Here is a 26,140-nt window from a genome sequence, read left to right as displayed (position 1 = left end):
AAGGTGCCACAAGTACTCCTTTTCTTTGTATGGTATGAGTTTCTGTGATTGATCCAGATCCCTTGCCAAAGCCAGCTAAATGAATTTACAGGAGCAGTAAGTGAGGGGCGGGGGAGAATCAGTTTGAGAGAATGAGCCCTCAAAGCTTTGGAAACTGGACTTTTGTGTGACTGGAGCCCTCAATTATATCCTAGCAATGCTGCAGGCTAGAATCAGCAGTTCTAATTTAACACATCTTTTTAGTATTGCTAAATTACCTGACAATTTGCAACGTGTCCATGTCACTACGTTAGATTTATGCCCAATGAATGTCAATTAGGAAATATACGCACAGTACACATCGTACATAATCAGGCATGTTATGCAGGGAAACCCTCGTTTTGTCCATTTTGTTTTTAATGTGTACAGAATCTAAGCAAACTGATTCCAGATGTGCTTATCTAAAGAGGATATAAAATTGTCTTAGCACCCCGTGTCTGAATTCTGTGCTGCACCTGAGCAAACAGCTGGACTCATCTAGTCCCATCTTAAAAACTGCATTGCCATAAGTGACAATAAAAAGGTCACAGGCAAAGGTTTTAGTGCTTCATTCCCGTTATTATCCTCTTTTCCTAGGTAGCTTGGACTGATGTGTTTAGAAAAGACCCCAGTAGCCCCGGCACACTGAATAAGAGGTGCTTGGTATGAGGTGGGCCGCTTCTCAGGTCTGTCAGGGCTGGATCCGTCTGTGGGCCTTTCGCCGATGAACAGCAAGCTGCGATCTTTCATGTCTTGCTCCATTTTAAAGAGTTCATATTCTGTGTGGGGCAGCTTGATACCCAAAGCCAGACACCCATTGGTCAGCGTTATATCCTGCTCAATCCCGGCACTCCAGGAGCCGGTCTCCCCGCAGGTCCCTGGCTCTGAGGAGTTTAGCATAGTCACTGTTACCTGATCCATTGCTGTAACTCGAGCACAGGTCACTTTAAATGCCAGCTCTGTACCTCCTCTCACTATGGAGGATGGGATGCCCTTGGTGTAGTGCCCAGATGCATAGATGATAAAAGTAGGCTGCTTGCAGAGTGGGTCAGAGTAGTGATAATAGTACCCTTCCCAGGTGCGATTGGTGCCATGAAATATGAAGTACCTGGTAAGAAAAAGCACAGCTGGCCGGACTTCACAATGAGCACTCACCCACCTGCCACTTAACTGCATCGGCAGCTCAGCTTTAGCTGGTAAGATAGGTGGATGGTGTTCATCAGATCTGTATATAATCCCACAAGCAGGGCAAGGATGCACGTGATGCTGTTGGAGGCAAACAAATAAAAAGTAAATGAAAAATATTACATGCAAACCCCCATTCAAAGTATTTAAACAACAACAGGCCAATCTCCATCCCTGGTGCAACTTCATTGAGGTCCAGGAGGCTGCATCAGGGATGAATTTGGCCCAATGGGTCCAAGCAGTTTAGTAAGATAAAAGGCTGCCTAGATCCCCTGCTATTCTAGGGAAAAACAGGAAGGGCCAAATTCTGTCTTTGGAGATGAGCACCTGGCTCTTCTCGAAGGCCAGTGGGAGCTGTGTGCCATGCACCACAGGGCAGCAGTTGGTCCAAGAGGAGCGCTGCAAGCAGGACAAGGGATACGCTTTTGGAATGCCCTGGTTTTTTCACTACAAGATTTGTGACTATTTGAGAGGTTAGGATCAGGGCACAAATGCTGAGGTTTTGCTCTCACAACACCATGTGCCTAGTGAAAACTTAGACAAGACCTGGACCTAAAGAAAATGCCACTAGTTAAGGTTATTGAGGCAGTCTCTGGTGCTGCTGAGAGTTGTCAAATAGGCCTGTACATTTTTATATCCATTCAGATGGTGCCAGAAAAGCCAAAGCACAGCTGAGACCCTCAGAAGGAGGGCTAAGAAATGGTGCTGCCATCTCCTAGAAGAGTCCATGAAACCCAGTATCAAAACACCTTCTGACCTTAAACTCTATGAAAAACGTGGATCCAACCAATATGTGTTTAATTTTGAAGGAGCCCCAGGATGCCTGAGCATTGCTCAAAGCTCTATGTCAAACCAATCCTGTGTCCAATCTAATTCTATAGGAGCTTTGTGCAAAGTTGAAACCTTTTCCTATATTTCATATGGAAAAGTGTCAGTACGTAGAGACTTTTTTAAAAAATAAGTATTATAACATTTGATCATTTTCTGAAATTCTAACTAATCTAACCGTTCGCATGGAACAAGATTAAATAACTCAATAGGGTGGGTAATTTACATGCATGTTGATTGTAGTCTACTGTAGTCATTTTCAGCTTGCTTTACTGCTACTGTCACGCTAATGAGTGCTGACAGTCCACAGTCCATTATTGCTAAATAATCCCAGAAGTTGGCAAATATATATATTCCCTGTAGACAGGAAATTCTTTGATAATGGAGGTAATTTCAGGAGAGTGGATTTCTTTAAAACAGTTATAGATTTAAGGAAGTTAGAGTAGTATTTCCCCATAGGTTAAAAAATAGCTCCTAGCTGTCAGGACCAGGATGTAGGTAGCCAGGCCTACTGGTCAGCATAAGACAAGGGCCAGGTTCCCACACTAGCCAGGGTTCAGAACCAGGAGGTCAGGTCAGGAACCAGGAGTGCAGGGTCAGTAGACAAGCCAGAGGTCAGGAAACCAGGAGATCAGAAGACAGGCATAGATAGCACTGGGGGAGCAGTCCAAAACAGGGTACATCCCACTTGTACAGACTTCCTGCTCCTCCTTCTGTCTTAAGTAGGGGGAGCAAGCCAATCAGGTGTGCTGGTGTTCCACTAATCAGGGCTTAGGGTAGAGTCTTCCAGCTGAGTTAGGCTTCAAGGAGTCCTGATTCTAGCTGGTAATAGTGAAGTGTCAGGTGAAGGGTTGGCACGTGATTTAACACCCACCTCAGGCATCTCCTGGACCTGGATTTGAGACCTGCAGGTCATGACATCAGCAAAGTTTTATAAATCTCTTGCTAGTGCAGGCTAATGTTGCCTGTTAGTTAATTAAAAGAGAAGGCTGCGTCCAACAAAATTAATATTGTGAAGCCAACAATCTTACTTGTTTAAACCAGTCACATGAAATTATTTCTAATGTATTGGAGCTTCTAATTATCCCCAAGTGTGACATCATGTGCTGGGGAGAGCTGTTTGCAGATTAATTACAGCACTATATTTAGAGAGTGAATTTCAGTATCTTAGGTTTGGTTTTAAGTTAACATTTAAAAATGTTTGTTTACTGTCTGGTTTAGCTCATGTACATGGTCTTGGCCCAAGATAACACCCAGCTTTATCCAAGCATGTTACTTGGAGGCTTGTCATTTTCTTTTTTTCTTTTTCTCTCTTAAATTCCAGTTGTTGCAGTATCACAAGGGTGGAAACCTCCCCCCACATGAAGCAGTTCATATGAGTTAGTCCTGTTCCAGCTGGGAATGTTCATAAGTGGCTTTTTTGCCCTATCTCGCTGCTCAGTCACATTTAGTTATGAGTTAGATAAATAATACCTTTTTCTTTCCCTGGAAATAAAGCAACCTACTGGCAAAAAATAAAAATAACGTATAATATTATTTATGTTGAAGTAAAGTGATTTCTGTAGGATAACAGTTGTATTCAGGGCAATATCCCCTTCTAATGGCATTATATTCTGGAATAATGATTTAATGGAAGATGCTTGTTTTCCTCTTTCAACCTAAAGGACAGGACAAAGAAATAAGATGAGGGCTGCAAGACAAATAACAGCACACAGAGCTTATAACGATGTGGGATTTAACCTCAGGCCAGGATCTGAGTCAGCATTTCTAGTGAAAACATAGCGGGTAAAGAAAATCTATTCGCTCCATGCCCCAGCCAAGGAGGACTGTTCCCTATATTATGTTTTCATTACTGCTTAGTCCAGGCTTCAAGGCCACATGCTTAGTAAGGGGAAGAGCCAGATTCGCATACAACTGAGCACCTACGTTTGCGGTTAGGCTCCCCTTCCCCCCCCCCCCCCCCCCAACCAGCACTTTGCACAAGACACAATTTTGTCTTTTCTAAGCCAGGCTCTCTCCCCATCAACTCTGTCTGTATCATTATAATACTGAGGTGACCTATTGCAGGTGGGGTAAATAATTTAAGAACCTCTCTTTATACAGGCTGCAGACAGACATGCATTGAAAAACAGGGGACACCGGGGAAGCTGGGCTTCCATTTTTTAACGTGGCCCAGGAGCCAGCGATGTTCTTACCACAGCACTCTGCAAAGGGCGTTGATACCCCGTTGGTCGATAATGGAGCCTCTCAGACCACTTGGTGTGAATGTCCCCTAGGTACAGCTCCTCCACCGTCCTGCTGCCACTCGGCTGAGTTTGCAGCAGGGGCTCGTAATGCTTCTCCACCCGCACCAGACTGAGTTCGTGCATGGCAAAGCCCAGGGCTGTGGTGCAATCCCGCCCCTCCTTGGCACTCAGCACCTCGTAGAGGACTCCGGGAGCCCAGGACCGTCCAGGTGGAAAGAATCCACTGCAGCCCCCTCCTGATGTCTGATTGATCCGGGCAGAAATCTCCTGCATGGCCCTCTGGCTGTGGAAAACAATACCCACTTTGTGCAGGTGGTAGTCTGCCTCAGTTGCCCCTTGGGTGATCCAGGAGGCCTGGCGCAGCCTGAGCTTGCCTTTGATGACCAAGGAGTGGGATGGATGGCGGCAGGAGGGGTCCCAGTAGTAGAACTGATAGGCCTTGAACAAGCGGTTGGAGTAAAACAGGTAGGATCTGGTGAGGAATTCCGGTCCCGGACGTACCTCACAGCTAAGGACAGAGAAGAGACAGGTGGTAGAATCCTTAATCATGTTTAGAGTGGAAGAGCTGGGGTTTGAATTCCTACCTGACTCTTTCTACAGAGAAATTAATGGGGCATTAACTTCTTTTGTCCCCATGATGCGAGGGTCTCACCTTTGCACTGCTCCCTTCCCCATTGACCTGAAGGGCCTTCCCCTCATTTCACCCCAGTGACACAATTATTCCTGCAATGGTGACTTCATTTCACTGCATCCCCAGCAAAGAAGTATTAAAAAAATATACCCACTAACAAATCAGAGTTTCCTTGCATAGAAGAACTTGGTCTGTGGAGCATTACCCCATCCTATCCCCAAAGCATATTGCCATAAGACTAAGGGGAGGGGAGAGTCTCAATTCATTCCACCCTACCCTCACCCAAGTGGCGTTGAATAGAATGGTTTCACAAATGATCAAGTAGTGTTTCCTCCGTTAGGTGGCACAAAGAAATGGGGCAACTCAGTGCCATGTGAATGCCAGAGACTTGCCAATAAGTGACCGCATAAGAGTCTCACCCCACGTCCATCATCACAAGGTACTGTGATGGAATTGTCCACCACAGCAATGGTGGAGGTCCAGCGGGGAGGTTTGTGAATGGGGTTCAACAGGTAGCATACACTGCTTGTATTAAAGTTCCTTACGGAGTCCCATCTAGAGACAGGAAAGTCAGACCCATGGTTGCCAACTCTCAAGATTTTCTCAGGATATTTGGTGTTATTCTTTCAGCCCCCAGCTCCTGGCATCATGTGATTGCATGAGAAGCCTACCCTTCATTTAAAAAAAAAAAAGTGTCTACCCTTATGGCTGCTGAGAAAAGCTTGAAAACATGAACCTTCAAGGCTTAAATACCAGAAGGCAAATTAAAAAAAAAGCCTTTGTTATTATTGAGAATCTCACGCTCGTTTGGAGCCTGCCTCCTGATTTTTGAACACTTGGGGTTAGTAATACTGAGAACCCTACATCAGAATGCACATTGCAGGGATGGGTGCTTCTCCTTTTCCTTCCCCTTGTTAGGATAAACCACCGAGACCATGGCATTTTGACATGCTGGAAGAGGATGCAGGGTTAATGCTGATTGTGAGACTCCATTTTGGGTCAGGTGGAGGGGGCTGATTAGCCAAAACCAATCAGGGGTGGGGCTAAGAGACTATAAAGTTGGTCTCTCTGGCTGTGCTCTCACTCCAGTTGGGAGCTCATTCTATTTACAAGCCTTTTTCTAGCTGTGAGGTGTTGGGGGGGATGTTTACTATCGAGTTCAGGTGCTTACTGCAGGCTGGATGTGTAGCACTACTCAGAAGCTCACTTGCATGTGGAAGTTTGCTGCAGCTCAGGGGCTTGCTTTGGCCTGGGAGGTTAATAATTCAGGAGTTTATGCCAATCCCCAGAACTCAGCCCAGTCTCAGAAGCTTAGTTTAGCAGTTTGGCCTGGGCTAGGATTTAGGAGTGGTAATTTCAGTTAGATGCCCCTTTGCCTGTAAATGTGTCTGTTTCTCATGAATTTGCTAGTGGAATTTTTGTGAAGTAAACTAGCATGCTTCCTGTGAGATCTTAAATTGAAAATCCCTTATTTTCTCTCCCTTTTGCTGCACCTGAGTTAATGACCCACTGTTCATCTCCTGGTCGTCGTGAGAGGCGCACTGGAGCCTGTTCCACTGTGTACAGCAGAAGCTGCCAAATAACAATAGCTCCCCAGAGGTAGTCAGAACCATGACTTTGCCAAAGTCCGTTCACATAAGGACATTGTAAATGACGTGTAGGCCGCGGGGTGTTTTAAAGATGTGCTGCTGTGTTTTCAAACCTCAGCCTGTGTATTTGTGTGTTCCCTCAGCCCAGAGGGCATTGATGGGGCAACATCTGCAACTGTGGTATGGCAGACATGACAAATTAAGAGAGAAATGGAGGAAATCCTAGAGGGAGTATTTCCATCTGGATTTAGAGCACATCCCAAACTGATAATATCAAGGATTTTGATTCAGTCCGTTACCAAATTAAGGGGCCATCTGCAAACGGTAGCTCTGGGAGTGCATTTTGAACCACCCCAAAATTAAAGGATATTCAGCTCTTTAATTTGGGGCCTTCTTCCAGCCACAAACAATACATGACCCTTTCCCCATAAAGGAAAATCATTAACAGCAGGCACACACTAGTCTAACAGTGTGTGCCCATCAGTGCACCGTGACGATGCTATTTAGGAAGGTGACCTCACCCTGTCGGCAGAGTCTAGCAAGGAGGCAAGACGTGCAATCTGCAAACTCCTTTGGGCTGCTGGGATCCTTACCCCGTAGAAATCCAATGACCTTCCAGCCGGGGAGGCAGAAGAGCTGAAATTCTAGCGCTGTCCTGTAGGTGGCGCAGTTGGTACTGGCACTGTGGCTCCCAGAGCAGTTTTCCAGTGCTGTGCTGCTGAGCCTGAGAGGCAGGCACGTCCCATAGCTTCTTTCCAGATGCATAGGCTTAAAAGAAGACAGATGCTTTCAGAACACAGATGCAGTCGCTCCTGCACTTTTCAATTAAATGGGTTAGTCTGACTAAAGATTTTTTTTTTTTAAGACCAGATGGGACCTGCCTGTTCCAGGAATTCCTCTTCAGTGGGTCACACCAGGCCTTTCTGGTGCACTATTTGGTCCTTTTGCTAAGTTTCTGGACAGGGAGGTTTAGATCCAGTCCTGTAACTCTGCCAGAAAGGGATTGTTTCTCCTGTCCTAGAGCTGCAGGTGGAGTTGGTCGTTTCAAGTGCAGTGATCATCACATAGACAGCTTGAAAAGCCCTGGTAGTATCCAGCCTTTCACAGCTATTTCATGATCCCCAGCATTATCAGTTCATGCATTTATTATTCCCCTGTGAGTTCAGATGAAACCATGAGAAAGCCGCTTAAGTCAAAAAAGTCAATTTCTTTATGGCTCTTGATCAGATAAATAAGATACATTCAGAGAACAAAGCAATCTCTGTGCTCTGCAGTCTCAAGGGCCCAACAAGCAACAGTATTATTTTGGGAAGGGGGCAACACAAGTACCTTAAAAATGCCCACAAGTTGGCTCATACTCTGTCCATTACATGAGTGACTTTAGTGTTCATTAAAATGTACTTTAATAATGACGCTATATTTTCTCTCTAAGATACATAGCACATTGCCAAAGAACCTTGCACAGCTGTGTTTAAACTGTGTAGTGTTTTAAGGGACATTTTACTGCATGTTTTTGTTGTACCTAGGTACTTTTTTTTCTGAGTTTGGGACTAATTTTAACCCACTCTTCCTAGGAAGCGAAATCCTTACATCTTTCTTGTGGATTTAACCCTTTTAGGCAGACACATTTTAGTTAAAGTAACAACGTGGAGGGAGTTTACAAATGCAGACAAATAATAAGACAAAGTGAAGGCCGTATCTTTCACCTCAAAAGATCCTAATATGCCACTTACACAGGAATTGCTTTAATCACCACTGAAATGTAGCCAGCTCTGGGGTAGAGAGGAGCCACAACACAGGCATGGGATTCATACACAGTTCTGGTCTCTCCCAATGTTTTGTTGTAGCTGCAGGAGTCCTACTCAGAGAAAATGGCAGCAGAGAAGAACACTGTCACCAGTAATGATCTGCATCAGCTCGAGACAAATGCCAAGACACTTATCAGAACTGAATGCAGGGGCAAAGCTGAGGAGTTTAATTGTAAATCGGAAGCCATTATTGCCATTACGCAGCAGGCTTAGTCATTTTGCCTGACAGAGGTTGGTGCAAAAGTGTTCTCTGTGCCCCATCACTCATTCGCTGCATCCTGATTAGCTTAGACAGCAAGCCTGCTGAATGCATCAGCAGTACAGAGAAGACCTCATTCACAAAAGCACGGCCATCATAATCGCATATTGTATTGCTGCAGATTAGTTTTTCTTTTTGCACAACACTGAAGCACGGTCGGTTGCTCCAGTGCTCAGTCTGGACGCTGGCTTTATGAGAGAGTGAAATCCTGTTGTTACAACTTGTCTGGATGGGGCCCTATTCTGATCCATGATCAGACCTCACGGCTCAAACTATGTGTGTGCAGAAAAGCAAAAGACCGACATTAGAAAGGCTGAGAGAGATCTGCTAGCACCTGAGATCTGATCCTGCAAGGTGCTCAGCACCCACAGTTCCCATTCACTTCATGTTTTAATTCACACAGCCTGAATATTCACTGACTAAGCTCTGTTCACAGACCTCAAGAAGAACTAGTTCAAACATAGAAACCAAATGATTGTAACTAAGGCCACTAGTTCGTTAGTACTCGTGAATAATTTTATTTTATTTGTTGTTGGAGATTCCTCTGAATCCACTCAGCTCACAGCTGAAATTTTCAAATATGACTGAGAGCTCTTTGTCCTTTCTCAGTTTTTAATCTATTGTTGAGACAGCCACTGAACCAGGGAATTACAACATGGGAACATTAGCCTCTCCTGTCGCCCACCATAAGGACAGTAACTCTGTCACTTACCTCATTTCCCATAACAACGGATGTTACTGGCTTAGGGAATGTGTGAACACTCAGCTAAATCCTGAAGACTTTCTTTGGATGTTTATTCACTCTTTGCTCAGGCAAAACTCCTGCTGGAGCCATTGGCAGTTTGCCTGAGTAAGACCTAAATGAGAACCTCCAGGATTCGGCCTACTTTGAATAAATGATATGCCTTCTAATTAAAACACTTGAACCCCTGGCTAATATTGATCTATCTAGCAAAATTATGTCCCTGGCTTAGGTGTCCCTGCAGACTTGCACTGGGCTGTATTCGTTTTATTGGCCCACTGGGGGCTGGCTCACTCTAGCTCTGTTCTATCATTTAATATTTTATTTTTAATATGTTAAACATAAACTTAAATATAAACTTTTAATATAATTTAATATTTTTAATATTTTATATAATATAATTCTATAACCTAGCAGCACGCTAGAAGATTTCATTCAATGACTGATGCAGATGACAGAGGTTGCTCTCTCTCCTATCAAAGAAAGCTGAGGAGACAGTTTAATATATATATATATATATCTTCTGAGCAAGTATCTACAGAGCAAGATTTGCCGGACGTTGGCCAAGGCCAAACATTTGAACTGGTTTTACTATAATTTAAGCATCAAGTTGTCCCTTCCTAAAAGCTGTAGGAGGGGCCTTTTTTTTGTGAGGTTTCCCTTCTGCAGATTACTTCATCATCACCTCAGAGGGGCAGGGTTTACCCCACCCCAATCTTTGGTGGGAAAAAAAGCAGCCCTCAAACCTAGTAGAAGCCAGAGCCATCCTTATAGGGGGCCTGTAGCCCAGCTTTGGCTGTGACCTCTGGTGGCTCACCCAACCAACCTGTGGCTCACCCAACCTCATGGGGACTCCAGACGTCTGGGATAGGACTCTGAAAGGAGGAAATAGTGAGATTGGAACATTCCTTCTGTCTGTAGGAGGGGAATTATGCCTGGAGAACACTCCAACCCATACACAGATCTAAGGGGCCACAGTCTGACCCGTTACATGTATGTCACACACAAAAAAGCAATTGTTCCTCTTTTTGCCAGCAAAGTGCCACTGATATATATATATATTTTTTAAAACAAGCAGAACTCTCCATTGACTTCAGTGGGGAGTTCTGCTTAAACTGTTTTTGTTTTGTTTTGGGGTGGGTACAACAGGGCCCTTAATTTGGGAAGAGAAACTAAATCATCCAACTGTGTATCACTGAAGGGACAGCTCAAACGATCAGGGATCTGAGCCTGGCTTGTGGAATGGAATAAGGCCTTAAATTTTCTCATTAGGAAGGTGTTTTCCAATAAAGCCAGCACAGAAAGACATGGGATGTTCTGCAAGATTATAAGTGAAAATTCCACGGCACAGTCACTCAGTGTATAAAACAAATGTAAACACGATGGGCCAGAGCCTTAGCTCCATTGATTTCAATAGAACAGTGCCAATTTACACCAGCTGAGGATCTGGCCTATGGCAGGGCATTAATAGACCTCCCCCACTCCAAAAAACCCTTAGTCTCATCTGAGGTATAAATCCCTAATGAAACAGCTTCAGTGCTCATTCTTCAGTGCCAAGCTTTGCCACTGCTCAGCATATGAATCCTAGATCAAGTCAAGTGGCAAGGGGTTTGCAATGCCAAGTCTTCTGAACACCCGGGGAAGTGAGGCCTCCCCACCCAGGGTCTGTTATTCTGTCTACAAGTTCAGTCACCTTGCTGTAAAACTGCCATTTGCTCTAGGAAAAGCTCATTGGATCTTAAACATCACTGCAACGGAGCCCTAGGAAATGTGCTTGGATGGCTTTGAGACTGTGGGTGCTGAAAGCACTATGAGGGGCCTGAAGGGAATAGAGTCCAGCTAAACAGGAAAGACATCAGATTCAGAAGCCAGCCTGCCGAAAGGCAAGTGGAACAGGGCCTCGGGTTTTCTGTTCCTGCTTTAAGTACCAAAGTACTGGGACTAGCTGGAAAGAGATTTTATGAGCGCTCTGGGGTCTTTCTTGCAGCAGGCTCATTGATATGCTGTTTTTCTAATTTTTAAAGCCCTTTATGTTCAGCAATGGGGCTGCTACATCCCCACTCTATGGCTTGCACTAGCCTTTCCCATCTTTGATCTGGTATGTGTACAATTTCTTCAACAATAAAGGGATTGGTTTGAGTGGCAAAACCCAGTCCAATTGGTTAGTCTTTTAATTTTGAAACATTAGCATCCACTACATGATTAGCTGAAATTGACTCCATATTAAAACGGCATGTTTTATGGTGAAAGGAGCCTAAGAGGCAGGCCTGCGACTTCTAGTCCCAACTCTGCCATGGATTTTCTTTGCATTCCCAGGCAAATTACTTACTCCTGGGTCTCATTTTATGCAAATGGGCAAGATTCCATGCACAGCGGTGTCATGAAGCCTAATAACAGATGTTGGCAAAGTGAACATAAGAACGGACATACCTGGTCAGACCAAAGATCCATCTAGCCCAGTATCCTGTCTTCAGACAGTGGCCAATGCCAGGTGCCCCAGAGGGAATGAACAGAACGGGTAATAATCAAGTGATCCATCCCCTGTCGCCCATTCCCAGCTTCTGGCAAACAGAGACTAGGGACACCATCCCTGCCCATCCTGGCTAATAGCCATTGATGGATCTATCCTCCATGAATTTATCTAGTTCATTTTGAACCCTGTTATAGTCTTGGCCTTCACAACATCCTCTGGAAAGGAGTTCCACACGTTGATTGTGCATTGTGTGAAGAAATACTTCCTTTTGTTTGTTTTAAACCTGCTGCCTATTAATTTCATTTGGTGGCCCCTAGTTCTTGTGTTATGAGAAGGAGTAAATAACACTTCCTTACTTATTTTCTCCGCACCAGTCATGATTTTATAGACCTCAATCATATCCCCCCCTTAGTTGTTTCTTTTCCAAGCTGAGAAGTCCCAATCTTATTAATCTCTCCTCATACAGAAGCTGTTCCATACCTCTAATCATTTCTGTTGCCCTTTTCTGAACCTTTTCCAATTCCAATATATCTTTTTTGAGATGGGGCGACCACATCTGCACGCAGTATTCAAGATGTGGGTGTACCATAGATTTACACAGAGGCAATATGATATTTTCTGTCTTATCTATCCCTTTCTTAACGATTCCCAACATTCTGTTCCCTTTTTTGACTGCTGCTGCACATTGAGTGGATGTTTTCAGAGAACTTTCCACAATGACTCCGAGATCTCTTTCTTGAGTGGTAACAGCTAATTTAGACCCCATCATTTTATAAGTATAGTTGGGATTATGTTTTCCAATGTGCATTACTTTGCATTTATCGACAGTGAATTTCGTCTGCCATTTTGTTGCCCAGTCACCCAGTTTTGACAGATCCTTTTGTAGCTCTGACATCCTTCAGTGAGACAAGAATCTGAATTTATCTACATTTCAAAATATATTAATTATTCTGCAGCATACAGTGAAATATTTTGATTTGACCAGAGGTACTTGAGTTAAAGGGACAAATTTTGGTCTTGTAAATGTGGAGCAAAGAATGTGATTCAGTTGTGAAAAAGACTAGTATAATTTTGGCATGTATTAACACAAGTGTTGTATGTAAGACACAGGAGGTAATTGTCCTGTTCTGCTTGGCACTGGTGAAGCCTCAGATGGAGTAGTGTGTCCACTTGTGGACACCATACTTTAAGAAAGATGGGGACAAATTGAAGAGAGTCCAGAAAAGAGCAACAAAAGTGATAAAGGGTTTAGAAAACCTGACCTATGAGGAAAGGTTAAAAAACTGGGCATGTTTAGTTTTGAGAAAAGAAGGCTGAAGGGATACCCAATAAGAGTCTTCAAATGTGTTAAGGGCTGTTATAGAGAAGACTGTGATCAATTGTGCTCCAGGACCATTGAAGGTAGGACAAGAAGTAATCAGCTTAATGAGCAGCAAGGGAGATTTAGGTTAGATATTAGAGAAAACTTTCTAACTATAAGGATAGTTAAGTACTGGGATAAGCTACCAAAGGACATTGTGAAATCCCCATCACTAAAGGTTTTTAAGAATATGTTAAACAAAACCTGTCAGGAATGGGCTAGGTTGTCTCTGTGCAGGGGCCTGGACTTGATGACCTCTTGAGGTCCCTTCCAGCCGAACATTTCTGTGATTCTATGTCTTGAATGCTCTGAACCAAACACCCCCAAAGTTGGAAGAGTTCAGATCCAGGTCTGAATTCTGTAGCTTGAGCTCATTTCTACTCTACTCATTTACTCTACTTTCTACTTACTCATTTCTACCTGAGATCATTTCTACTCTAAATAAGAGCACCGTAATGTCCTATCACTCACCTGTCCTCCTCTCATTCAGGTGACTGCCAAGGGTTGTCAGAACAGTTCCGTTTTCTACCCCAAAACAGACACTTCAGTGAATCCGCATATACTTTGGTTTAAGGGGGCGCAGGAGAGAAGGTTCAAACAGGGGAGAAGGAACGGTATCACACTTGATCTACAGGGCAAAAGCAGTCCCTAAAGGGAGAATCCCTCACTGTGACCCCTGCTATGTACTCATTGCCCATCCATCCATATCTGTTAACCATAGGAATTTCCAAAGGACCTATCACTGTAGTAGCTAGGCACCATAGTATGTTTTTCCAGCTCTCTGCTAAGTGACAGCTACCTGTGCCACATCCAAAGTACCAGTCCTTGGCCCCCAAATAATGGAGCCAATTATGTGTACAATTATAATGATTGCACATCTAGATCAAGCAATTGTGAATGCCAATTACCAGAAGTGGGGCCTGATCTAATGCCTATCGTTGTCGACGGGAGTTGGCTCAGGCCCTTAGTCATTTGCCCTTGCAGTAACCAAATGTACATGTACAAATTAGGTAGATGTTTTGCACACACATTTGCATGTGCAGCTTTTTAAAAATCAGGGGCATAGTATGAACTCATGAAGCGGCAGATCCTGCCATCCTTAATCAAGCTAAATTCCAGTTAAAATTAAGAGAAGATTTTGAGAGCTGCAAGTTTGGACCTCTAAGCTAGAACCCATCTCATGAGAGGTTATGCTGCATATATCTCTCTTCCACCTGGTCTGGTTGGTCTGCTACACTGATTCAGATCCACTTCTCAGCTTTTAAATAAATAATAATTTAAAAAAAACCAGGAGAGAAATAGCCTAATATGCCTTGTTGGAAGCAAATTCTGCTTGTGTTCTACCAAGCAAATTGACTTTGGAAGAAAAGTTGAGTTTAGTCATGCATCTTTGTTTCTTATCAATAAAGAGAGAAGAAATTGCCCACATTACAGCTTGCAACAAAATCAGGCACTGCAGATCAACTTTTCTCCAGGGCTAGATTGCTCATGCTGTTGCTTCCTATGGCCAAAGTTGTTATTTCCATTTATAATTCTAATGTTTCACTAAGTCACCCATTCGCATGGATAAGATCAGTGCCTACAGTCATGGGGAATTAAATAGCTCTTTATTTAAGAATGACACAAAACCTTTGATATTTGGCAAGGAATGTTCAGACTGGAACAAAACTATGGCTAAGAAACATACAAATGTATTCTGCATAAGTGAATTACACTTTTCCACACAGACATTATTAACAAAGCATTCCTCTGCCATTCTTCTCCCCTGAGAAAGCATGCAGAATGGATTTTGGGTCAGCTGCTAAAAGAATGACCATTCTTCTAAATGTTTGTAGTTTACCAAATCAATTTCTCTTGAATTTGGGTTGAGATTAAGTTAGTGGTCTTTTTAATATGCTCAAAATAAAGAATTTCCCAAGAGCACAATTTTGTGGGGAAGACCTATATTATGTATTAAAATCAGTTAGAAAAATTAACTATAATACAATGAATCTGAGCACTATTTTGCATTTTCTATGTCTGCAAACAGAGGTTCCACCTCAGGAAAGCACTTGAAGACACACTTAAGTCCTATTGGCTTCAATGTGACATAAGCATGCACTTGAAGTTAAGCATGTGCTTAAGCACCCGTCCTGATTAGTGATGCTTTCTTGACTTGAGATCAGAGTGTGGTCTAGTAAGTTGGAGGAGGAAATCGTTTGCCAGGATGCCAGTTCTATATAACTTTGCAGATGATATAAAATTATATATATATAATTACTCACGTTATTGAAGTCCAAAGCTTCCTGCAAAGAGTTACAAAGGAATCTCAAAAAACTGGGGACTGGGCAAGAAAACGGCAGATGAAATTAAATGTTGATAAATGCAAAATAATGTGCATTGGAAAACATAATCCCAAATAAATACATACAAAATAATGGGGTCTAAACTAGCTGTTTCCATTCAAGAAAGAGATCTTAGAGTCATCATGGATAGTTCTCTAAAAACATCTTCTCAGTGTATAGAGGCTGTCCAAATAATCTAACAATATTAGGAAGAATTAAGAAAGGAATAGAAAATATCATAATGCCACTATATAAATCCATAGTATACCCATACCTTGAATACTGTGTGCAGTTCTGTTTGCCCATCTCAAAACATTAGAATTGGAAAAAGTACAGAGAAGATTAACAAGAATAATTAGGGGTATGGAACAGCTTCCATATGAGGAGAGATTAAAAAGTCTGGGATTGTTCAGTTTAGAAAAGAGATGATTAAGAGGAGATATGATAGTGGTCTATAAAATCATGAATGGTGTGAAGAAAGTGAAAAAGAAAGTGTGGTTTACCCCTTCATATAACACAAGAACCAGGGGTCACCCGATGAAATTAATAGCCAGCAGATTTAAACAAACATAAGGAAGTATTTGTTCATACAACACACAATCAACCCGTGGAACTCATTGCCAGGGGATGTGAAGGCCAAAAGTATAACTGGGCTCAAAAAAGAATTAGATAAGTCACGTAGGTCCATCAATGGCTTTTAGCTAAGATGGTCAGGGATGCAATCCCATGTTCTGGGTGTCCCTAAACCTCCAACTGCCTGAAACTGGTGGGACTGGACGACAGGGGATGGATCACTCAATGACTGCCCTGTTCTGTTCATTCCCTCTGAGGCATCCGGCACCAGCCATTGTCAGAAGACAGGATACTGGGCTAGATGGACCTTTGGTCTGACCCAGCATAGCCATTCTTATGTTAATCATGGAAAAGGATTTGTTATTACCAGAGATACCATCCTATGAAAGCAGGTGCTCTAGGAAATCCATCACATAGCTTCAGATAACTATGACTGGCTGCCTGGCAGTGTGATGTCATTCCAGCAGTAAAAAGCAATGTAAAGATTGAAAAAAAAGAATTTACAATATATTTCTTTCAGCTGTTTTCTAAGCAATCAAACAAACCAAATGTTTCCAAGTAGGATATAGGGCCCGTTGTATTTGTAATGTTTTGATCAATATTTGCTTCTGTTTTACATACCAACCTCAAATTATTTTACTTCAGTCAAAAGGTACAATTATAAAAAAGTATGAATACGACTATGGGCCTGATCTACCCTCCCTGTCTACCTGGACACCATATTGACTTCAACCTAGGTATAAGTGAAGACAGAATTTGGCCCTATTCTTTTGTAACTTTGTGTGTCATTTAGATTAATACACTGGTGAACTGACTCATTTCTACAGAGATGCTGGTGTTACAGTACAGCTTTTCCTTCTAAAATATGCCAGACCCTACTGAGTCAAGATAAACAAGATAAAAGTTAGAACATCCACAGACATCCTCAGTCTCTATTCCTGCTGAGCTCACTGTTCAATCCCACAAGCCTTCAGTGGGAATTCTGCCTGAGTTAGGCTGGCAGGATTTGGCCTGCACATTTGAAACAGAAAACAGGAAAAAGCACGTCAGACAAGACAGATGGTATTTGGACTAGAGAGGGTGGAAGTGAAGGGAGTGAAGGAGACACTCTCTCCTGTACCTTCAGGGTCTTCTTTAGTGTTGACCACGTTAAATCTGATTACCTATATTTAAAATGCCTTCTCTGGTAGTTTACCAAGAGAGAAAAAAACAGGGCCTAACACAATGTATAAATGGGGTTACTCTTGCTCCTGCACTCATTGAACTCAATAGCAAAGCTCCCATTGCCTTTAATGGTGCAGGATCAGGGCCTTACTCAGGAAACACTCACTCTGAATGCTTTAACATGAAACTGATAGAAAAAGACCCAGTCCATGATGAAGTCAGTTTTGAGAATAAAGGGATTCACAGGAGGAAACAAATACAGAGGATTCTGTACCAAAATACAGTATACAAAGCAAGGGGCATACGCAGAATCCACTTCAGAGGGCCATAGAGATATTCTAATAAAGTTCTGTACTAGTGGCAGAGAGCACATTTCACTGAGAGACCTCAGCATGCTTTAATCAAAGAATTTTATACTTATCCGCATCCACTGTATTTTAATTACACAAGTTTTATTCTTTTTTATATATAAATATATTTGAAACACCGGGCAAATAACTTATTTTCCTGATTGGCTGTGGCCCAGGTGGAACTGCTCTACTAATTTTTTTTTTTAACCAAAATATTATGTGGACCCAGAAACTAGAGACAAAAAGTCAAACAAGGGAACCTCTGAGCAATACCATCTGGGAATATGGTCCTTCGTAGGTTTAGCCATTGTGGTTAGGTCAATGCCAACATGTATTTCGTGATGCCCTTGCCCAATCCACAGAGGCCAGCGTAGCTGGGGTGCTTCCAGTATAATTAGGACCCTACAAAATTCACGGTCCATTTTGGTCAATTTCATGGTCATAGGATTTTTAAAATCATAAAAGTCATGAGTTCAGCTATTTAAATCTGAAAGTTCACAGTGTTGTAATTGTAGGGGTCCTGACCCAGAAAGGAGCTGTAAGAGGGGTCGCAAGATTACTGCTACCCTTACTTCTATGCTGCTGCTGGTGACGGCGCTGCCTTCAGAGCGAGGCAGCTGGAGAGTGGCGTCTGCTGGCCGGGAGCCCAGCTCTGAAGGCAGAGTATTGCCACCCTTACGTCTGCACTGATGCCTGCGGAGCTGGGCCCTAAGGCAGCAGCACAGAAGTAAAGGCTGGCATGGTATGGTATTGCCACGCTTACTTCTCTGCTGCTGCTGCTGGCGGGGCGCTGCCTTCAGAGCTGGGCACCCGGCCAACAGCCGCCGCTCTCCAGCCATCCGGCTCTGAAGGCAGTGCAGAAGTAAGCGTGGCAATACCATGACCCCCCCCAAAATAACCTTGTGACCCACCCACTCCCCGCAACTCCCTTTTGGGTCAAGACCCCCAATTTGAGAAACGCTGGTTTCCCCCAAGAAATCTGCACAGTATAGGGTAAAAACACGCAAAAGGCCAGATTTCACAGGGGGAGACCAGATTTCATGGTCCGTGACGTGTTTTTCATGGCCGCGAATTTGGTAGGGCCCTAAGTATAATGGACAAGTGTGCTTGAAATAATTTTTCCTGCTGTGGGCTAAGAACATATACACAGAGCTCCCCTTGTGGTAATGCCTGATAATTGCATGTACCTGCATAACAGTATGGAGCAAGGAGGGTTAATTAGGAGACATAAGAATAGACGAGAGAACTGATTTGCTCCGAGTTTAGTCTCAGCAAGGTCTGAAGAAAGCCAGTGGACGGAGGCAGCAGTGCTGCTTTGTGAGCTATGTCAAACTCTGACCTACCTTGCTGTAAAAGTTTGGCATTGATAAATCTATGAGAAATGCCCAACACAAGGAAATAACTAAGAAACTCAAGGTTTTTTCCCCTGGAGTACTAGTGAGGGTGCAGGTTTGCTTTTAGTTACATGGGTTGAGTTACTTAGACCCATCTCCACTCTCCTGCATGCCTAGCTGGTGGGATTTGGGTGCCAACATTCTGGTTAATACACACACACACAAACACACACACACACACACACGATGGGGCACTACTCCAGTGCTGTAATTATGACTAGATAAAAGAGAAACCTTCATTGGAATCCATATTTTTTTACCAAATCGCACCTATCTTCCTTCAGTTAGAAGAGATGGAAACTCAGCAGAACACAAGACCCACCTTTTTGAAATGAATGGCACTCTGTCACTTCAAGTGTATAGAATGTCTATGCATTGGCAGATCCCATGGCACCTCTCCCCGGAGATGCTTTATTAGTGGCCATCCTGGCCCTGTTTAATAGTGATTCCTAAGCATATTTTTGAGAGCTTTGAAGAGCAGAACTGGTAATCAGATGACAGCTTGGCTATGAAATGCCAACCTCATTTCAAATGTCTAAATCACTTATGTGGATCCTGAGCACAAGGGACCACCTACCATATAATATTAACGTAACTATAGCATTTGCTCAATGCAAAGGGCATTGGCGGGAGCTGAGAGCAGAGCAACAAAAACGATTAGGGGGTGGGAGGGATTGAGATGCGATGAAAGATTAAGAGAGCTCAGTACAAGTGGCTGTGGGTATGGGTATGATGAGTCTATAAATATTCAGAGGCTAAAAACACCCAGGAAGGGGATGAATTCCTTCGGGTGAATAGAGAGGTTCTGTTGGGAGGGAATTAAGAAAGGAAAAATGTAGCCTGAACAGTGGGATAAATGTCTTGACATTGAAATCTATTAAGCTATTGCAACCCATTCCTTTGGCATATTTTAGAGTAGGCTGCACAAAGCATTGGTGAGTCTACAATAGGGAATAAGCTGGGTTTGGCAGGGAAAAGGCCTGGATATTCTAACAGGCCTCTGCATCTCAGACTGCTATGGGCCTTGCTCCCAGGAGTTCACAATCACCTGAGTAACCCTATTGTCTTCAAGGGAACTGCCTGTGTAAGTAATGGCTCACAAGTTGGAGCAAGGGGTCCACAGTCTGGTTCTATGAAACTGGAATCATAGGAATCGGGGGATCAGATTCTGAAAGGTATTTAGGTGCCTAAAGATTCAGATTGGCACCTAATGGGGATCAGATGCCAAATCTGTTTAGGCGCTCTTGAAAATCCCATTAGGCACCTAAATGCCTTTGGAAATCAGACTATAGGAACATAGATTGTGAGCTCTGTGGGGCATGGACCATCTTTTTGTTCTGTGTGTGTACAACGCCTAGCACAATGGGGTCCAGGTCCATGACTGAGGCTCCCAGGCATTACAATACTAGAGAGATGAATAATAGGAACAAACAGAATTATTTCAAAAGGATACAGGTCTTTCCACCATGGCTCCATGAGTGAGGCCTGCAGGGTGGAGACCCATGAAAAGCTGGAGACTATCCCTAAAGAAAAATGTGAGCCACCCAGTTGCGGAACTTTAGCTGGTTTGATGGTGGAAGTTGTCTCAAAGAGATTCCACAGTAAGGTAGTAAACTGATACATGCCACCAGACCAGTAACACATACCAAAATAAAGACACAAGGGAACATCTTTAACTCAGTCACGAGTGACCACAGAAAATGGTTGCTCGTTCAGTTAAAGCATAGAATTAGAGTTGTTTTTAACATGTGTTTTTCGGGGTCTGGGTGTGGTTTCTAGATAGTTTGAAATTTCAGTCTACTGTTTTGCCTGTCAACATTAGCCAACTTTTGATGCATTCCAGTTCTCTTAAATGCTGCCGACAGATGCTGAAATTAAAGCTGACGTTCAACCTACATGCTGCATAATCTAATAAGAGGACTTGCACTACTTGAAATTAACAAAGTTTAGGACTTTCTTGACACAAATTTCTGCTGTCATCTATATTTTCATTGGCCTTTTCCAGGTGGCCTAATTGAAAAATTCTATGAAAAACATGGAAAACAAAGTATCGTGTTTTGTTTCAAGAGGGGAAATAAAAACTCTTTAAAGCCATAACCTGCCAGTGATCTGCACCCATATCTCATGGACTTCAATGTGAGAGCTGAGGTGAATTCCACTGATGCCAGTGGGAGTTTTTGGTGTGAACTGATCCCAAGATACAGGGTGAAGTCCTGGCTCAGTGTACGTTTTGCCTTTCACTTCAGAGGGGCCAAGAGTTCAGTGCTTAAAGTTATTTCAGTGAGAGTTGTGAGTGAATCTTCAGTGGTTGTTTGGGGAATTGACGGATGACAGAATATGACGTCTATTGGCAGTGGATGTTTTGCATGTTTCCATGGCAGGACATAGCTTTATTAGTACCAATACTCAAAGTGAGCAAAAGTACACTAGAGCTAAGTGCCTGCAAATGTTTTCTACCAGAAGCTGTATGACCTGGCATATCTGTTAGTGTAAAAAATCTTTGTGCTGATAAAATCGAAAGGTTGGGTGAGATTGGTTAAAAATACATATGAAAGAAAGAGTTAAAGGGAGGAGTTAATCAGGGAACCAACTGGACCTGTTCTGCAGAACTTATTCTTCCAGAGCTCTGCAGTGTCCCTCATTTCGCTGATGTCACTTAATTGAGTCAAAAAGTTACCTACTCACTTTTACTCTTGAACATTGTTTACATCAGAAATACAGGATCATGAAGCTGGGCCTATGAAAAAAGTTATTTACTTTAAAAGAATGAATCCAGCAGCATTTTAAGTTTCTTGCAAGAACACTTGTAGTGTCCTCATTCAGGGTCTTTGTGACATGTTGCATCCCACATTTGGGGCTTGGCAGGTTGAGATATGCATTCTTCCTTTCCCATATATTTCCTTTGTTCAGTTCCCCTGCTCAGATCCGTGGTGCCCGTTACAAGAGTTCCCCCACTTCAGTCATTCTATTTTGAACACTGCTGGCTTAAATCCTTGTGCAATTTCTCATAGTTTAATCTAAATTAGGCCCCAATCTTTCTCCCACTGATATCAGTGACAAAACTTCTATTGACTTCTATAAGAGCAGAAATGCACTCTTAAAATATATAGATAGACAACTCAGGCCAGATCCTAAACTAATTAAAGTCAATGGAAGGTCACTCATTGACTTCAATGGGGCCCAGAGCTGGGTATCTCTTTTGTATAATACTGAAGGTAAGGAGGGGGCCCAGAGAATAATAACTAATAATAGAAACCAATCTCCTTTCTTTGAGTTAAGTAACTGACTCTGATTTCCGATCCTCCTTCACCAAAGAACCACTCATTCTTGGAAACGTAAGAGCATAAGAGGCTTGCTCAATTTCTGTCTAAACTTTCATTAAAGTTTTTACATTCCAATACACCGCACCGATATTTTCCATGGGTAGCTTCTCTTAAATGGTTTAGAACCTAGCCAGTTTTAAAATAAAAGAACTTCTTGCCTTTCACTGTTTATTTTTAAGTTTGAAAATTATGGGGTCAGGACTAAGATAAGATCAACAGTTGAGTTCAATTATATGATTAGAAAGCGAATCCCATAAAAAGATAATACCAAGTTTATACAATATTTTACTGACAAAGTAACAATACTGCCTTCTGGACATGTTTAATATAGACCAAGTTTGCTTGCTAATGTATTGTCTGTTTGCTGGGTTGTTTTGTGTTTTACTCTTTATTTCAAAGCTACCCAAAAAATCAACAACTCATGTGCTATGATCCTGCGATTTGACTCTGTTTGCTCTTTCCATAATGATAGCGTATCCATGTTGCAAAGTATATGGATATGGATAAAGATAGGGCTGAGATGTAAAAAGAAAAAAAAAGCATACATGAAAAAATATATTGTGGTTTCTATATTTTCCCCACAAGCACAAATTGTTGAGTAAGGAAATTTTCAAAAGCCAGAAACTGCTATGGAGAAAACCAAAGCTGGAATCCAGTCCTAGAAGAGGCTGCATCTGGCAGAACCAAGTTTGGAAAGAGGTTTTACTTTCAGTGGGTTCCTCTATTTGCCCACAACATAGCACATGTCATTTATAAAAACAAGGTTTTCATGGATGATATACAACCTCTGTGAAAATCAACCTCGAAATTAGAAAGCACCTATGCAAGGCTGTTATACAGTCCCTTTGGTTTCCTTACCCCTTTGCTAAGGCACATCCCCAAAATATTGATAATAATTTTTAAAAATCCCTACCTTCCTAATCCTAAAATGTACTGCAAAGGTAACAACACTGAGAAATCAACAGCTAGAAAGGGCTAATTTATTGTATAACCCTCTTTATCCAAACAAACAGGGCTGCCAGACATCGAAAATACAATGCATACAGCCCGTCCCTGCTTACCAGTTTATATTCTGTGAGATGTGAAGGTTTAGTTATGTACAATCCATGCTTTTTGGAGCATCATCTTTTAATGATGCACCGTTGATGAATTTCAGTTCCTCTGCACTAGCAGCAAAATGCTGCCATCAATTTTAAATACTGGAGCTACAGATTATAAACTGGTAAGGAGGGCGACAAAAGTCATTTGTTTCTGGAGTTTGGGCACAGGCAAGGTGGGGTAAGAATGGTATCTTTCTGTATCCACCTTTTACCATTATCAGTTATCTTATTAAATGTGTTTGGTTTGAATCTAAAGCTCAGATCAAAACTCGAAGGCTGCGAAGCTCAGCTGAGATGGTACAGCTGGATGGGCAATTGGTCAGTCCCCTGTTAGCTTTAATCTTGTTTACACATTAAGGTCTGATGGTGCATTCCTTTAAACATCACCATCAGGCAGTTGTGACAGATGGCACACAAAACCAGATCGTCTCACCACTAAGTATTTTAAAAGGCCGGGTTGAGTTCTTGCTGACTGTATTTAGTGCTTTAAATGCTTTGAACTTGTATATTGCCTTTCACCCATTGAGCTCAAAGTACTTGACAAGCGTGAATGAACTGAGCCTCCAATCGCCCTTGAGAGGCAGGTCATATTTTTCTCCCCATTTTTCAGAGGAAGAAACTTAAGAAACTTAAGTCACAGAGAGGAAGTCTGTAACAGGCCCAGCCTAGCACCTTAACCTCAAGATCACCCGTTCTCCTTTCAATGCTATATTTTATTCTGCCTTTTATCTGTTGAGGAGGTCACACAGGACATGGACAAACAGTTTCAGCTGAGTCTCCCTGGTGTTCTTCAGGGAAACATGCTGTCCAAGCAGGGGCGATAAAGAAAGTTTCCCTCCCACAGGCTCACTTCTTTTTAATGGGGAATCATGTAGCCCTGTGCTGCTGTTTTTCTTCTTTTTTCTGTCTATGTTCTCTAGCTCTGAGCATCCAAAGACATCTCTTGCTGAAGCTCTGGCGGTTGAGGCCAGTTCTAAAGGTGGGGCGCAAATATACCGGCAGCCAGGCTCGGCGTGTCTAGGAGCTACCCTAGAGGTCAGTGGGGAAAGCGATGTGTCTCCTCTCGGAGAAGTGAGATACTTCTGATGTATTTCACCTCCAAGCCAGGTGCTTCTGAGCTTCTTCCTGGAACTCCAGCCCTGGCCGTTGAAAATAGCATCAGGAAAAGTCTCCCAGCCCTTGCTAGAGTTACACACTGGGGCTCAGCCTCCTACCTTGCTCCACTGTCTGGGGCGGGAAGGAAAGATCATTAGAGGGACGGTTGCAAAGGCGGTCTGCGGGGTGATGATCAGCAGCAGTAAGGGAGCCTTGGGTGGGAGCCAGAGGCTGCCTCTCGTCTCTGTGTTAGCTTTGGTGAAAGACTCCCCTCCACGAGCTATCCCTGAGCAGATCAGTACTGGGTCCCGGTCCACTTAGGCATTTCCAGCCCCCACCACTTGTCTTTCATGCCGAAGAAACGCTGGAAATAGCTCTAAAAAGCATCGCAAAGTCCATTCAAATCAAAGGATGGAAACCCTCCATCCCCGGGTCATTCTTAGAGCGAGACAGGCCTGGGGAGATCGGGGGACCCCAATAAAGCCAAGAGTCCCCTCCCGCCATCACCAGCCACTTCAGGGGGTTGGACGGTCCCCCGGCTCTTCCTCGCTATTAACCCGGCTCTTTTATTGAGTGTCTGGCGAGCGGTTACAAGACCGGAGCTGGAAGGGGACAGGACGCCGGCCTGGGTGCACGTCCCGGCCGGTGAGCGCCGCTTTCCCGTGCGCAGCAAAGGTCCCCGCGCTCTGAGCCCTCTCGCGGATCGGACCCCGGGGAGCGCTGCCCGCTGGGTTTGCGGGAAGGAAAGGGCCCCCCAGGGCCCTGAAACAAGGCAGATTCGCCTGGCCCCTGGCTGAGATGCCGGGGCTGGGGAGGGCTTGGCCGCGGGTCCGAGGTTCTGGTGCCAACTCGCAGCCGCCCTGCTCGGGCATCAAGCGGGAGGAAAGAGGAACTTGGTCTCCCCCAGAGAGGGCCGGGGAGGAAGCTGAAGGCCAAAAGGACCCAGCCAGGATGCTGGCAGGCCCCTATCTAGGGGGGTGGGGGGCACATCCCTGCCGCCGCTCTCCAGAACCCACCCGTCCCCGGGTCCCTCCGGTGCACGGCCCCGAAGTGTCACCTACCTAGCAGCAGCCCAATGAAGCACCAGGACTGGCCCATGGTGGTATCCAGCCGGCTTCCTTCCCACCTGCGCGCAGAGGAGGAACGGAGCCCGCTGGCTGGCCGGGGCAGGTCGCTGGCTCCGATGCTCAGTGGAGCGGGGCCCTGCGGGGAAGCCGCGGAGCCATGTGGGGCTACTAGGAGCCCTTAGACGTTCATCTGCCCAGGTGGGGGGGGGGGAGAGTGGGGGACCCAGCACAGGCTGCCCCGGAGCTCCGCGGTTATTCTGCCTTCGTGCCGCCCGCCAGGAGGGACAGAGGGGCGAGGGGGCTCATTAACCACACCCCCACCCCCGTGTCTCTCTCGGCAGGGCTCGGATCCGAGCGGCCGCCGCTCGGCCCCCGCTTCGCCGGAATGCCTGCGCGGCGGAGCCCCCCGCGCCGCTGACAGCTCGGACGGAGCTGGGCAGCTACCGCTGCAAGCTGCCAGAAGAGGTGGAGACTTCCTCGTCTTAACCCCATCTGCCGCTGCACATTGCAACTCGCTTCCCCCCCTCCCCCGCCCCCAGCCAGGCACAGAGATCTGCCCCGGCTTGGCCCGTCCGCCCCTGCGCACCGGGCCGCGCCCCTTCCCTTTGCAG

At 44.2% G+C, this 26,140-nt stretch overlaps 1 protein-coding gene across 1 annotated transcript; it reads right to left on the bottom strand.

Annotated features, from left to right (window-relative positions):
- On the bottom strand, positions 1-25,708 carry APCDD1L (APC down-regulated 1 like). Its single transcript, XM_074969785.1, has 4 exons — positions 25,524-25,708; positions 7,091-7,265; positions 4,227-4,785; positions 1-1,284 (listed from the first exon to the last, which is right to left on the bottom strand). Exons 1-4 carry the CDS (start codon positions 25,558-25,560, stop codon positions 517-519), a joined length of 1,539 nt encoding a protein of 512 aa, XP_074825886.1. The 5' UTR covers positions 25,561-25,708; the 3' UTR covers positions 1-516.
- Positions 25,709-26,140: the final 432 nt, after the last annotated feature.

This window comes from Natator depressus, chromosome 13, assembly GCF_965152275.1.
Source record: "Natator depressus isolate rNatDep1 chromosome 13, rNatDep2.hap1, whole genome shotgun sequence".
Classification (NCBI taxonomy): Eukaryota; Metazoa; Chordata; order Testudines; family Cheloniidae; genus Natator; species Natator depressus.
This window is presented reverse-complemented; position numbering and strand designations above follow the sequence as displayed.